The sequence below is a fragment of the Lactuca sativa genome, chromosome 4 (genome assembly GCF_002870075.4).
Source record: "Lactuca sativa cultivar Salinas chromosome 4, Lsat_Salinas_v11, whole genome shotgun sequence".
In the NCBI taxonomy this organism is placed as follows: domain Eukaryota; kingdom Viridiplantae; phylum Streptophyta; class Magnoliopsida; order Asterales; family Asteraceae; genus Lactuca; species Lactuca sativa.
Window position 1 is genome coordinate 401,573,960 of NC_056626.2, and position 16,031 is coordinate 401,589,990.

Consider the following 16,031-nt stretch of genomic DNA (forward strand, 5'->3'; position numbering starts at 1 on the left):
CGGGCGAGGCCTGAGGTAGGTGGGCGAGGCCCAAGATAGCGGGCGTGGCCCAGTATGTGCAGTATGTGGTTATGCATGGTATGTGGCAGGGTGGGGAACTCACTAAGCTTTGTGCTTACGGTTTTCAGTTTTGGTTTCAGGTACTTCCGGTAGCGGAGGGAAGAACTCGGGGTGATCGCATGGCACACACCACAAATTAGACAGCCTGGAAATGTTTACTCTGATAACGAACATGTATTTTGGAAACTAATATTCTGTTTATGTTTTGAATTGATGAATTTGCTTAAAGTAATGTTTATTTAAAAGAAATTTTTAGCCTTAAGTTTTGGGACGTTACATATTCAACACAATCCTAATTTGGTGATAAGAGCTATCTCAAGATTCAACTTGTTGATCGGATAATGCATTGTTTATTGTACATTCACTTTAAAATATTGAACGTCTTAAATCTATTTATAGAAATAGCAAGGTTTGTATAATAATATAGCAATATATATATATATATATATATATATATATATATATATATATATATATATATATATATATATATATATATATATATGGAAAAGTGAATATACCATTAAGGGTATATAACCTTAGGTACCCAAACTCATCATAATACGCCGTTTTGTTTGATTATATTCATTATAATGTTCTTAAACTTTAACCCTAACTTGATTTACTTTCAAGATTTTTCGAAATTTTACTATTATCTTCATCTTATATCATATCTTTTTGTCAAACACCTACCAAACTATATATATATATATATATATATATATATATATATATATATATATATATATTATAGTTAAAAATGAAAATTATTTTTGAGGAAGATAAATGTGAAATGTATAAAAATCTTGGAAGTAAATCATGTTAGAAGTTGAATTATAAGAACATTGGACAATTACAATGTGTGTATATATATATATATATATATATATATATATATATATATATATATATATATATACATAACGACGTAGTATTGTGAGTTTGGATACCTAAGCTTATATACCCTTAAATGTATTTTCACTTTTCTCATATATATATATATATATATATATATATATATATATATATATATATATATATATATATATATATATATATATATATATATATATATATATATATATATATATATATATATATATGCATTTCTATGATTTTTAGGGTTTCTTGTTTTCCATAGAACCTAAATCTCTCTCTCTCTCTCTCTCTCTATATATATATATATATATATATATATATATATATATATATATATATATATATATATATATATATATAAAAGGTTCGGATCAACCCGATTAATCTGAATAATATTATTAGTTTCATAAGTATACTTTAGTTTCTTATATTGAAAATTGTCCAAAATTTTAATATATTGAACATAATATATATTTATTTTACCAAGTACAATAATTAATTTACTTGAAAACTATATACGATTGTTCGACTTGAAGTTAAATCCGAATGGTGATGATGTTGTGACTCAAACTCAAAGTACAAAGTGTATAATATCGGATACTTGGGATAATTAGTCTGCCACCGTGACGTAAAAGTTTGTTATAGCTTCTCGTGAGTTTTTAGTTTTATTGAATTCTAGTTGTTAAAAAAAGCTGTATACTATGGGATATGTATAAACATTAATATCTTGTACTATGATAGCACTCGTAACATTTAAGCATAACATCACCCAACTAACCTGACTAATCCGACCTTATTAACCCGAAACCGGATTGACCTTCACCCGACTAACCCTTTACTTAATATGCTTGGGGTTTGGTGATTCTTTTTTATTTTTTTAAAACCCGACTAACCCGAAACCTGATCAGGTTGAACCGATTAACACCCCTATAATATTAGGGAAATTGAGCGGCATAATTTGTTAACGGAGAAACACCTTGAGAATCGTGTGAGTTTGTGCTCGCAATTTTATGATTTTCTTTATATAAATATCCTTAAAAGAAAATAAAAAAAATTCAAACCACTTCTTATATTTAAATTTGTTTGTTTTTTAAAAAAATGAGACATAAGAATCAATTTAGCCTTTTATTTCAATGATTTGTTTTACAATATTGTTAGAGAAATTTAGAGGAATAATAAAAATTGTTAGAGAAGTTTAGAGGAAAAAAATAAAAACGAATAAATAATATGAATGTTAAGTACTGTTTTTTTACTTAACACATAAATCATCTTATCTTTGATTAAATAAAAGTAAAACAATCTCCAAGAACAAAAACAACAAGTCGGGCAAGGCTTAGTTAAGATCACAAGCACCCATCGACACTTGCCTATAACTAGCCAAAAGTTGTATCTATTGATGGGGATGTTAGATGCTTTGATGCGGTCGACATTAATGTATATTTTGTGTATGAGTTGGACTCGATGATGGGAGATATCGGGTATGATGGTACTTAAATCATGTACCGCCACTTCTGTTTGCCCGATGAGATTCGAGTTTGGACTACGATCATTAGGTAATTATGATGATGTGATTAATCTTTCAAAATATGTTACTCAGAACAAAGTCATAAAAGTCTACATGGAGCATGGACAACCCAACTTTCTTACCTATTTTATGTCCTCAAAAGGTCATAAAAGGATTATAACAGAAGATATTGAAAATGAGGAACCACCTAATCCGCCATCCCCTGTAGTTGCTCAACAAGTGGTAACCTGAATGCAAAAAGAAGTTGATGAGGGTGACTTAGGTTTGACATTGACCTTGTACAAGTCAACAACACTTGGATTTAGTAGGTCTATAGGTTGAAAACTAACTAAATGGGTGGGGGTCATCTTATAGTAAAAAACTTTACTTGGAATTGGTGTATGAACCAACAATAGGAACTGGTGAAGTTGATAAAGTTAATGATATTGACTCAGTCCATCATAAAGCTATCCTAAACCTAATAAATTAGATAGGTAAGAAAGTTTCCAACTTTATCCATAGTAAGGTCACAAACTTTCAAGATCAAAACTTTATGTACTAAAGTGACCAAAAGCTCATAACACCCAAGACTAGCTATATCTATCAAATACACCATCAAGATTCAAACTTTATACCTCTAGAAGAAAGATCAAGGTGAACAAAGTCTGGATCTAAAAGCTCCAATGCAACCAACACTTCTCCAAAGAGTTCCTTCTTCTCCAAGATGCACCAAAAACACTCCAAAGCACTTAAGCGCACCTTTTTTTTTTTTCTCAAAAGGCTCAAACTAGGGTTAGGGTTTTCAAGGGAGGGTGTTGGAGAGGTGGAGGCTGAGAATGGAATGCGTTTGGGGAAGTTAAGCGGCTTAAATAGGGCTCAAACCATGAAAATAGGGTTTTGGCACTTATCGTGTGTAACGCCCACAGATCAGGGCTAGTCAATTTAAAGACGATAAGCATAAAAAATGACTTTTTGATGGAAGATTATTTAGAAGGATTAATCTTAACCAAGTTGTAGTATATGTCACAAGGTTTCTGTGCATATAAAGAACGGCAAAATCCGAGTTATAACGAAGAAGTTATGACCTGTCGAAGTATCGCGACAGAACCGGCACGACCTAGCGCGACGTAAATAGTGAATTTAAGGTAGATAGATATCTATCCTTAGTGATCTAAATGAGAATTGAAGATCTCATCGATAGTAGTGCAACGACAGAAAGACGGACGGAATCGGAGTTCAGATGAAGGAGTTATGAATTTCGAACGGAGTTTTCCTGTCCCGGCCTACTAAAGATAATATATAAGTAATATACTTATAATATATTAAAAATAAATTCATAATTAGCCAATGGAGTCTAAACGAGAGTTGTAGAGCATAATCTCACCTTCGTGGCGATATAAAGAACGTCGAAAACGGAGTTCGTATGCGAAAGTTATGAATTTCTGAAGTTCGGGGCGTGAAACCCCAAAACTGTCAGAGACCACGACGTGGCAAGTAGTGCCACGACGTGGCAAGTATCCTGACACCTCCGGAAGGCCCCCAGATGCAACTTGGGATGACGCATGCAGTGACGACCAAGCCCACGACGTGGAACAAGATTGCCACGACGTGGCAAGGGCCAAATTTGCCCTATAAAGAGATTTGAAGGGCCAGCCGTTTAGGGTTGCTATTTTCTCTCTTCTCTCTCCCATTTTGCATCGATTTGCGTGCCAGAAATACCCCGAAGCCCCGATATTATTCTCGAGCCCCGAAGCAAGTCCCGAAGATCCCGAGAAGTGCGGTTCCCGAGCCGAAGCTCTGCCCGCGAGAAGTTCGATTTTTGTGAAGATCTTCCAGATCTACCGAAGAATATTACTTCTACAAGCCGTAGTGCTGTCCGATCATCTTCTGATCAGGTGAGTGTATACTACCTTTCATAAACACGATTATAATACAAGTATTGTTTGAATGTATTAAGTATATGTTTGGTGTGAGTGTATAGTCACTTTCGTCTTACACATAGATATGAAGTATCTTATAAAATACGTGTTATGTGTATATATATAGTTGTTTATATGTGTGAGTGTGTGGTCACTTTCTTCTAACACATAAATATTAAGTATTTGTTATGAAATACGTACTATGTGTTTATATATTGTTGTTAATTTGAGATGTTGGTGGAATACATGAACTATATAGGTTTTAATGAGTTAAACTGTATATTTATTTTGTAACTACAAATATGTTGGGTAGGACATGGGTAGATGAGATCCGTGAGTATGGATCAGGTAGTTTTAGATCCGTGAGTATGGATCAGGGGAAAAAGTTAGTTTTAGATCTGTGAGTATGGATCAAGGGAAAATGTTAGTTTTAGATCCGTGAGTATGGATCAGGTAGTTTTAGATCCGTGAGTATGGATCAGGGGAAAAGGTTAGTTTTAGATCCGTGAGTATGGATCAGGTAGTTTTAGATCCGTGAGTATGGATTAGGGGAAAAGGTTAGTTTTAGATCCGTGAGTATGGATCAGGTTAAAAGGTTAGTTTTAGATCCGGGAGTATGGATCAGACCAATAGGTAAACTTGTTATTAATCCGGGAGTATGGATTAAGACATAGTTAATTGTCCCTAGTCCGGGAGTATGGATTGGGCACAGTTTTAGATCCGGGAGTATGGATCAGACCAATAGGTAAACTTGTTATTAATCCGGGAGTATGGATTAAGACATAGTTAATTGTCCCTAGTCCGGGAGTATGGATTGGGCACAATTTTAGATCCGGGAGTATGGATCAGACCAAGAGATTAGTTTAGATCCGGGAGTATGGATTAGACCAAGAGGTTAGTTTAGGTCCGAGAGTATGGATCAGGTGGAGAGATTAGTTTAGATCCGTGAGTAGGGATCAGATAAAGAGGAAAAGTTTAGATACGAGAGTTTAGATCGTGTCGTTGTGAGGATCGATGGGGTGGGATAAGAGTTGCTTTTATATGGTGAAATTATATAATTTTGGATGTTCTATATATATTTATATGATATAAAATTGTGGAATGAAAACCCTATATGGTCACCAGGCTCCCAAGCCTGACCCACTCAGTTTCCTTTGTATCACAGGTATCGATACGAAGATATATTTCGCGGAGAGATTAAAGGAGATGTAAATTCTTTAGTGTAAATAATGTAAGTTTTGTTTATGCTTATGTGTCTGTATCGAAACATGACATCCCGAGATTTTGTTATATAATGAAAATACATTTCTTTAAAGAAATGCTTTGATAAATCTTTATCATATTTTGGGAACAAATTCCGCAACTGTTTTCTTTAAAAGATTACTCTGATTTTAAAAACAAGCATAAACAAATCGGTCTTTTCTGGCCGTGAAATTGGGGATGTCACATCGTGTATGCCCATCGTACTCAGGATACCCTAGCATCGCCCAACATACTTCATGTACGCTCAACGTACTAGACTAAGTCCAAAACCTTCCTAACTTTTTACCGGTCATAGTTTCTTCGTTCCAACTTCGTTTTCGACGATCTTTATATCCACAGAAAGGTATTAAGAATATCTACAACCCTATCTAATTACTTTTGACTTAAAACACATTGAACTAAAATCCTTAATTTATAAAAGAAGTATCAAAACACCATTTTCCCATTTTACCCTTTGACTCTCCAAAGCACAAACCGAACTCTTGGATTACATAATATACATTACCCACATCCAAATGGGTCTAAACCTCTCTTTTCCAAATACCGAAGCCTTATGATACTTGATCTTCTGGTCACGACCCCAAATTTATGAAACGACTCAAAACAGGGTGTTACACTGTCGATATAAAGATAGTCGAGAACGAAGTTCATATGAAGAAGTTATGAATTTCGCACAAACTTTAATAATCTAAACTAGTATAAATATGAAATTTTTTTAAAGCAAAAGTTAGATGTTGAGACCTTAATGAAATTTGTAGAGCTCATCGAGAGGATTTCGGGGATATAAAGAACTTTGAAAACGGAGCTCATATGCGAAAGTTATGGTTGTCTGAAGATCTTCTTGAAATTACCTAACTGATGACGTGGCGCACCGAAGTGTGCCACGTGGCAATTTCAGTAGCCCTTTTCTTTCGAGAGACATGATGATGTGGTGTCACAAGGTTGCGACAAGTGGCACCACAAAATGGTGACACGTGTCACCTTCTAGAAAAGGGTGAGGTGGACCGATTTGCACACGACACGTGGCACAAGTAAGATGTGTGGCCTGTACCCCCTGAACCTCTATAAATTGTTGCGAATCCTCTTTATTTTAAGACAAAACCTTCCAAAACACTCTCAAATCCTCTTTGTTTTCTTAGGTCCGATTTTTATTAGTTTTAGGATATTTTGGTATAAACTCTCGAGCTCAAGGAGCCCGAAGAGAAGAAGTATTCTGGTCCGGATTCTGCCCGCATAGTTTTCCAATTTTCGCTAAAATATTTGTAAGTTAAGCTACACTCATATTTCCTTCAGTGTAACTTATATTTATGTTCATAGTCGTTATTATGAACCAATAAATAAGATTTATCAGTGATTCCAAGTCATTATACCGATTGATCTACTTATGGGGATGATGTCTAGGTGGGATTTAGTGAGGTGTTTAAAGTGAGATTTCCAAACAGTATACTCTGTATACCAAACAGACCAGACCTCCAATATGACCCTACTTGGTTGTTCCTTACTTAATAGATCTTGATTTATACATTGGGATTAGTGAGGAATATTGACTACTTAACATCCATAAAATTCATGAAAATTTAAAACTTTTTCAAACATCCAAAAAACCATTATTTATTACAAAATGTTTTCAAAATAGTTTCATATCAGAGTATCCCAAAAATCATAATCATAAAATGCGAGGAGGTGCACGATCAAGCCTTCACCTTCCCGCGATCATCTGAAGTACCTGAAACAAATTCCAAAATTTTAAGCCTGAAGCTTAGTGGGTTCCCCCCAAAATACTAACGCCATACAAACCATGACTATATCATAACAAACAACATGCATATAGAGTCTACAATATGATTGGACCGCCCTCACCGGGCCTTCAGTCTGTCTGGCCCACTCTCAGAACCTTCAACATGTTTGGTCCGCCCTACCGGGCCTTCAGCCTATCTAGACCGTTCTCCGGGCCTTCGGCCTGACTAGTATACCCCATCAGGCCTACAGTCTATCCGATCCGCCAGAGGTATATTGGCCTATAGCACAAAGAAAGTCCGCCTCAACCCACCCCAAGCATACAATCAACACATAGATAACAATTGCTAGCATGTATAGACAATCAAACCGATCTAACAGATCACTAATCATAACATCATCCTATATACAAGGATGTCGACCTAACAGGTCACTAAAAATAACATCATCCTATATACCAGGATACCGACTTAACATGTCACTAAGCATATCATCATGCGATAACCATGATAACAGTCCAAAAGAAGGGTCGAAATTGGTGCCTTCGACCCTGTTGATATAGTGAGAAGAACTCACCTCACAATGTCGAACTGAACTGAACTGAAAAAGATCAAACTCCTGAAACACGGCTCCAAACTCAAACACCTACATCCACCATTTATCCAATTCCATAAATTCCCAAATTACCAAAATACCCTCAGAAGTCAAACCGGGTCAACCCTTAGTCAAAGTCAAAGTCAACGGTCAAGTTAAATAGTCCATGTTGACCCAACTCGTCAAGTGCAACTTACAGAATCATTGAGTTCCTTCAGAACACAGAAAATCGTGAAAACTCTGGTCAACTCAACAAGTTATCAAACAGCTCGTCGAGTCCATGCAGTGTCCAGAAGATCGGGAAAAACGCTAACTAACTCGTCGAGTTATCTTACTAACTCACTGAGTTCACTAAGAACCTAGAAAGTAGGAAACCCTCATCCAACTCGTCGAGTTGTCTATGCAACTCGTTGAGTTCCTTCATCCATTTTCTCATTCAGACGCTTTTAAGCAAAACCAAGGCTCCAAACTGTAGATCTAGACTCCTAGGGTGTAGTTACCACGTAAAGTTGGTAACTTTACGTGCATCTAAGGCCTCAAGAGGTTAAAACACCCAAAACTAGATTAGGAAGAGGTTTAGTGTAAGGATAAAGGCCAAAGCTTGCTAAAGTAGAGAACTTTATGTCTATGAGGGCCTGGAGGAGTCCAGATTTGAACTCCTCACTTCAAAATGTGCTCAATACCATAAATGCCTCAAAAACAAGCTCGAAATGACCCTAAACTCTTGAATGGGGAGATTTAACAAGAAAATGATCAAGGTAATGACTTTTTACCTTCACATGAATGCCAAAATGAAGTAGATGCTGGATCTACAAGCTCCTTCTCGTTCCAAGCTTCTAAATCTTCAAGCCTCTTCAAGAAATGCACCAAACACACACTTTTAGGCTCACACACACACACACACTCAAAAAGTAGGTTAGCTCGATTAGGGTTTGATTCTAGACCAGAAAAGTGATAAGGAGGCTGGAGGGAAGGACTTAAGGTCCTTTAAATAGGGTGCAAACCTTAAAAATTAGGGTTTTCGGTTGGGTTATGAGCATAACATCATTCTTATGGTGTACATGCAACCCTAATTGCTTTGATCTAGGTTTTCTAACTTGAACATACAACATTGAATACTAAAGAAAATAACCCTATGACTAGCATACATATTTTGAAATTAACATATGACTAGGGTTAGAAACTTTACCTCTCTTGTTATGTAGCAATAACAAGTTTAATCCTTCTAGATCTTGACTTCTAAAAGCCTAGTGCCCTAAGTGTTGCACCTCTAATGGAGTCACAAACACTCAATGCAAGAAGATAACTTAGGAGAGAGGTGAAATCAGCTAGGGCAACTCAAAGAAGACATAGAGCTGATTTCCACATGCTAAGGGATATATTTATAGTTGAGGCTATTAGGGTTTAATGGTGGAAACCCTAATTTCCTTGCATAGGGCTTAAGCAATCCATGGAGCCCTTCTAGAAAGCCCCTTGGACTAAATCCTTACGGGCTTCCCATAGATTTCGTCCAATCTCTTCTATTAGGAGTCCAAAGCCCAACCAGTAACTAACAGTTAATTGTAATATCAGTCCCCTTTATTTAATCAGTCTCTTTTGATCACCAAATTAATTCCAAATTAATTTCTGATCAATACTAATTAAATAATATGATTTCCAAATAATATATTAATCTTGTAATATATTAGTAAAACCATTTTGAGTATGAATTTATTATTCACATAATAAATTCTACTATCTCTCCTCTTGTCATCCTATCAAGTTGTATGAGTGAAGGCAACCCAAAAGGACCATGCTCATAATCAAATCAAATACATACCAAAAATAGTTATAAGCTTAGACACCTAATCTAACAGTCTCTCATTTGGATAAGTCTAATAACTATTATTGCGTACGACTTCAGAATCTGATTAGCAATCGTAGGTTTCAAAAGCCGCTGTTGAACTCTGATCTTATCAGCAACGCGTCCTTTAGATAAGGGATCATATATTCCTCCATTCTAGATATCGTATAGACATAAGACATGGATTATAATCATTCTCTCTGTCTATGTGTTGTTTCTCAATTTTCGATTTATGACGACTGACAACTGACTACAATTGAAAACATCAACTTAGTCCAGGATTGGCCAAGCGCTTAGGGTGTCATCACTAAATTATCGAGGGGCCCACAGATATCGCTTTTATCCAACTTTGGGTAAAAGGAACGGATAAACGTCGACTCATATGCTTGTACCATTTGCTCATCAAATCACACACAACAATACGTTTTATAACATCAAGTTACTGATGCGTTTACGTATTATCAATGTGCAACCGACTTGTAAGCAACAACTCATATCTCTCCGTTTCAAGAATATAAGATATTATCGTCTCACAATCACTCGTGATAAAATCCATGAAGTGATTCACATGAGCGTGAGTTTAATCCAATACTCAAACCTTATTTCAGGAGCACTCATGAATACTGCATCAAACTTGTGCTATGTCTAAACACTTCCAAAGTATGATTGACAGTGGATGTTTGAATAACCTAGTTATTCAGGAAGTCAAAACATGCGAAGTGAAACACAAGAATAATCGAATCCAATATGGCCTCAACATTTTGAGTATAAATAAAACACCTTTTATTTAATCACCATATCAATTACACATTATTCATTGTATAATATTTTGGATAATCAACTTAATACTTGAATTGAAATAGTAGTCATCCCATGCTCCAAGCATGCACATTATGTTTACCTATGGTCCTTACTTTGTGAAATAGATCAATTGAACACATTTCTAATGATGTTCATTTCATAATTCCCAATCCTTATGACAAGTGTAAGAATACCAAATTCTTGGTATGTGTTAGACTCTAACATTTTACACAATGATCCTTTTGTAATGACATAGCCCCAAAGTCACAAAGACTTGGTCAATGATATTACAAACCATTGGAGATTGTTACAAGACAATTCCACGAAATCAAAGTACATTCCTTTGAACATCCTTCTTGCATAAAAGTTTATAATCTACATAGATTCTTAGTATCCAATTCCATTTATGGAGACATTTCGATATTTGTCATATGACAACTCATTCTTAATAGAATCCTATCTATTCATAATAATGTCAATATGGTCCATCCATTACTATAATTCCAACTGCCCATAAGCGATTAAGATCAAATTTAGAAGGAGCAGGAGTCTCCAATGAAGATCAAATTTAGAATGAAGAGCAGGTACAAGATTGAGCACCTCTAATAGTTAAGAAGTCCAAGAGCCAGAAACTCATTTGAAAAGACATATGAGTAACGATTTTAAATAGGATGGAAAGGTAACGTGCAGAGTCATTATACAAACCCTATTTTGCTGACGATTCCAAGACGTAATCCTTATAAAGGGAGATAATTGTAACGCCCGCAAATTCGAATTAGACAAATAAGTGATAAAATGACTTTTAAACAAAAGATTATTTATGATAAATAATCTTAACCAAAGTTATAGTATATGTCTCAAGGATTTCATACATATAAAGAACTCTGAAATCTGACATTGTATAAAGAAGTTATGCTTCGAAGTTTCGCGATTAAACCGAAACAAATATGCACGTTGTAAAAAGTGAATTTTAGATAGGTTGTTTATTAGCCTAATAAATCTAAACGGAAATCATAGTAATAATAAAACTGAGAGTGTGCATGTAAAGAATGTTCAAATTTAACTCCGTATGTGGAAGTTATGATTTTCGAAAGTTTAAGTACAAAAATATGGGCATAGAAATCGAAATTCAAATCGGTTGATTGTTAGCCGAAAAAATCTAAACAATAAATAAATATTTCGTAAATATGAGCTCGTATAAAAACAGTCGAGAAAAGAGTTCATATGAAGTAGTTATAAATTTCGCATTGATTTTAACAGTCTAAACCGGTTTAAATATGAATTTTTCTTAGAGCAAGAATTAGATTTTGAGAACTTAATGAAAATTGTAGAGCTCATCGAGAGGATTCTAGGAATATAAAAAACATTAAAAACTAAGCTCGTATACGAAAGTTATGATGATCCAAAGATCTACGAGAAACCGCCTCGACTGTGTTATGATATATGCTTTGAACTTAACATAGTCACTAGATGATCTTGGCTTGATGGATTCTTGTAATAACATCAATGTAATGTCATTATATCAAAAGATACTTTCAATGATTAAAAACAAGAACAAATATTTTAAAAGAAGCATAAATATTTGTTCAAAAATGAGTTCTAATCGCTTTAAAAGAACGTACGCTTTAAAAGGAACATAACTATAAGAAAGAAAGGAAATAAAAACAAAAATATAAATTGCAAAATACAAATGCTCAAACGCCCAGTTCCTTCGCATCGCACGTCTTATCAACTTCCTTCACAGCGCACGCCTTATCAAGTTGAACAAAGTATTCAAGATTATCTGTTGGTCTGAACATGAAGAACATCACAATATAGAACACAAGAGTGATTATTTCCTGCACCGCATTAGACTCCCATTGGTAACTGTAACATGTATTGTTCACCACTCCCAATATAAGATTAATGAACAAGCATACACCAACCACAACAGAAAAACACGAACATAGAGCAAACTTCTCCAAATGATTCCTATTAGCCTTTTCAGTCAGGCAAAGAGATGAACATATGGAGATGATTACAACAACGTATAACACAGCCTCTACCACCAGTAACCCAAATTCTGAAAACGGAGGGTCACTTTTGCAGCGGGTTACCCCTGTCACTTTAGAAAGTAGAGTAGCCAAACCCTGAAGTGGGATCACAATCATTAAAACTATCTTTGACGACTTCGGCTTCAAGAAAGACAATCCATCCAAGATCACAAGGATCACAGTGTACAAAAAAGCAGAGGTGAGAAACTGACATATGTAAAATAAGATATCCCATTCATATGAACGAGTACGTGTAACCTTCACAGATTCTTGGACCTCCCCCGCACAGATCAAGCTCATCTCCTTCAAATCAAGCAATACAACCATTAAAAAATGAACCATGTGGAAAGATTTATGGTTCAAACAGCATACAATGATCCAAAACCATAGAAAACACCCATAAATGATTGAGAAAGTGTAGTAAAGACCGGGGAGCTTTGTTATCCCGGCTGATAAATAATCTTTGGTAGTGTCATTATGCATGTTGTAAAACTTTGTAAGGATGTCCATTGTCACATGGGATAAGGGGTTGCAGTTGGCGAAATAGAGTGAGTACGCATTTGGATACGTCATGGTGTAGGATTTGTTGAAGGAAGACTGATGAGGATAGGAGAGATCTTGGAAAGTAAAGAGGAGCGAGGTAAACTGGGAATCGAGGGCGCATGATATATTCGACCATCTTTGCTCTCGGAAGAATCGATATTCCAGTTGTTCCGAGAGAAGGAAAAAACCAAAACGTGAAAGATCAGGTCTTGATATGTTGGAGGTGACCGGCAGCGAGGTGACAGACAGGGACGACACCGCAATGGAGAGGTGACCCGTATTTGTGAATTTGAAGTAATCAAAGAAGATCTGACCTCGGTCATTGGATCGGATCTTCACGGATTTGATCTCAGCGATCGATGGTGTAGCAAAAACGAAAAAGAGTAGGAGAATGGTTAGAACTTTTGCTAAATTCCTCATATTTAGTGTGGTGTGGTGAGGAGGATAACGAAGTTAGAGAGGTAATTGGAATCTTCATTCAATGGATATATATGCAAACACGGGACCTTTCTAGAATCAAGGTATATGAAGAGAGTATTACCTTTTTAAAAGAATCAAAGATACTTAATTATCTCATGATATATAGAGATTATATATATGGAAAGACAACCTTCTTTTTCTATTTCAATCAAGGTATATGAAAAGATATATTACCTTTAAAAAATCAAAGGTAATTTATTATCTCTTCTATATATAAACTAGTTTAAAACGCATAGGATAAAAAACAAAAATATTATTGATAATTTAATATAAACTAGTTTAAAACGCATAGGATAAAAAACAAAAATATTATTGATAATTTAAGATGATAAATAAAAAATGAAAGATTTACAAAATTTTATTAAAATACAAAGATATAAGTTATCTATAAGTTTATAATAATTAGAGGGTGATTGAGATTTTTTTTTTAAAATTAAAAATGACTTTTATCCAAAAAGAACTTATTGATTTATGAATGTGTGGAAAAAGAAGATTATACAAATGTGTTTGAATTAACTTTTTAGTGGCAAAAGTCAATAAGTTAAAAAATGTTTAGCTAACTTATTGATTTTTGCTTGTTTTTTTTTTATTCTAATAAGCCATAATTCATTCAAAGAAGTCACAAATTATAACTTCTTCAAATCTACATTTCAAAGGCTAAACCAAAAATTGTTTAAAAGACCTTAATAAATATTCAAACACTTTTTTTTAACTTGTTGACTTTTCACAAAGTCAATAAGTTAAAAATGAGTTTTTAGATGAAATCCCAAACACTCTTTTACTTAAGCTTAATATATAGTACATTATTTTGAATATCCGATATACATTATGTATATGTTGAGTTTTAATAAAATTATGGTTTTGTACAATGCAATATAAGTTTGAATAGAGTGTAAAAAACACAATCAATCATGAAAATGACATTGTTATACGAAAAAAATAAATATAACAGTAGTGTAATAAACATTATACTTTCGTTCCATTGATAGCTTTAGCATCCTACTTTATGTAACACCGTGAATTCTCGAAACAAAATTTTCATTTAAAATCATATCATTCTCATAATGTATCTTACAAAAATCTCATTCATTAAATTTACAATTCAAAACTCCATATTTGCTCGGTTAAAATCCAGGATCCTCAAAACGTAACTCTTTCACTGGTGTGTGTAAAATCAAGCCGGTGCCTGCTCGCGATCCTCTGAGATACCTGAAACACATAACACATAACACAGTAAGCACGAAGCTTAGTGAGTTCCCCAAAATACCATGCACAAAAACTAGCCACCCGAGGCTATAGCTCTGTAAGACCCTCCGGTCAATGTGTCTCAATGGGACCTTCCAGTCCCACAACTTGTTGAACCCTCCAGTCCGATCTGGTTGAGAACCCTTCGGTCTCATAGTTCGTTGGACCCTCCGGTCCGGTCTAAATAACACATAATATAACATACAATACATATCACATAAGCATGCATAACTCAAGCAAGCACATAAGACCCTCTGGTCACACATAGTTACCACTGTAGGTAAAGTATGGTGAGAAGACTCACCTGACAAGCAGCAAGTAAATAACCTCGCACCCGAATCTCGGACTAGCCTCCGTCTAACACAAGGGATAAATATCTCCAATTAATACTCTTTTTACAACTCAAACAACTGAAGACTATTCTTTCTCTTTCTAACTCTTTGAAGTGGATATAAGACCATTTTACCCATCCATGGTCTCTGTTACTCATGTTGACCAAACCCCAAAGTCAACAGAAGTCAACACTTGAGTCAATAGTCCGAATTTGACCTGACTCGTCGAGTCCTATCGTTTTATTCAGAAGTTTTGTGAAGGTTGAATCATCTCGTCGAGTTGACTCCCAACTCACCGAGTGATCACATGACTCAGCTCCTCGGGACAAACCCTAATCAACTCGTCGTGTCAGCTCATCGACTCGGCGAGTTCATTTAGAACAAATGCTTATTCAGACGATTTAAAACAGGTCCATTACTCCAAACACTAGATCTGTTATCTCGATGCTCAATAGTCACGTAAAGCTTCGATCTTTACGTTCATGCATGATGTTATTGCTCTAAAATGCTAATACATGCCCTTCATGAATGATTAAGCCCAAAAACCCTCATATGGGTGAATAAAGTTGGGACACTTAGACTCTAAGGACCTCACAAGGTCCAGATCCGAGGTCTAGACTCCTTGATAACTCATGCTACTCAAAAACCCAAACAAAAGATGGCAAAAAGCCCTAAAACTCCATGGATATGAGATCTATCCAAAATAAGAAGAAAGGTGAAGCCTTTTTACCTTCCTCAGGAGCTCTGGACAGGGAATCATTAGATCCAACAACCTCACTTCCAACTCGTTGCTTGATA

The 16,031-nt window shown here is 35.2% G+C and overlaps 1 protein-coding gene across 1 annotated transcript; it reads right to left on the minus strand.

Moving 5' to 3' along the window:
* Positions 1–12,294: 12,294 nt before the first annotated feature.
* LOC111891952 (protein CANDIDATE G-PROTEIN COUPLED RECEPTOR 7) lies at positions 12,295–13,596 on the minus strand. The gene has a single exon (XM_023888022.1). The coding sequence runs from the start codon at positions 13,594–13,596 to the stop codon at positions 12,295–12,297; it is 1,302 nt and encodes a 433-aa protein (XP_023743790.1).
* Positions 13,597–16,031: the final 2,435 nt, after the last annotated feature.

Bases quoted from the DNA above. Each gene is read 5' to 3' on its own strand.
- LOC111891952 (XM_023888022.1), bottom strand. From the start codon at position 13,596: ATGAGGAATTTAGCAAAAGTTCTAACCATTCTCCTACTCTTTTTCGTT.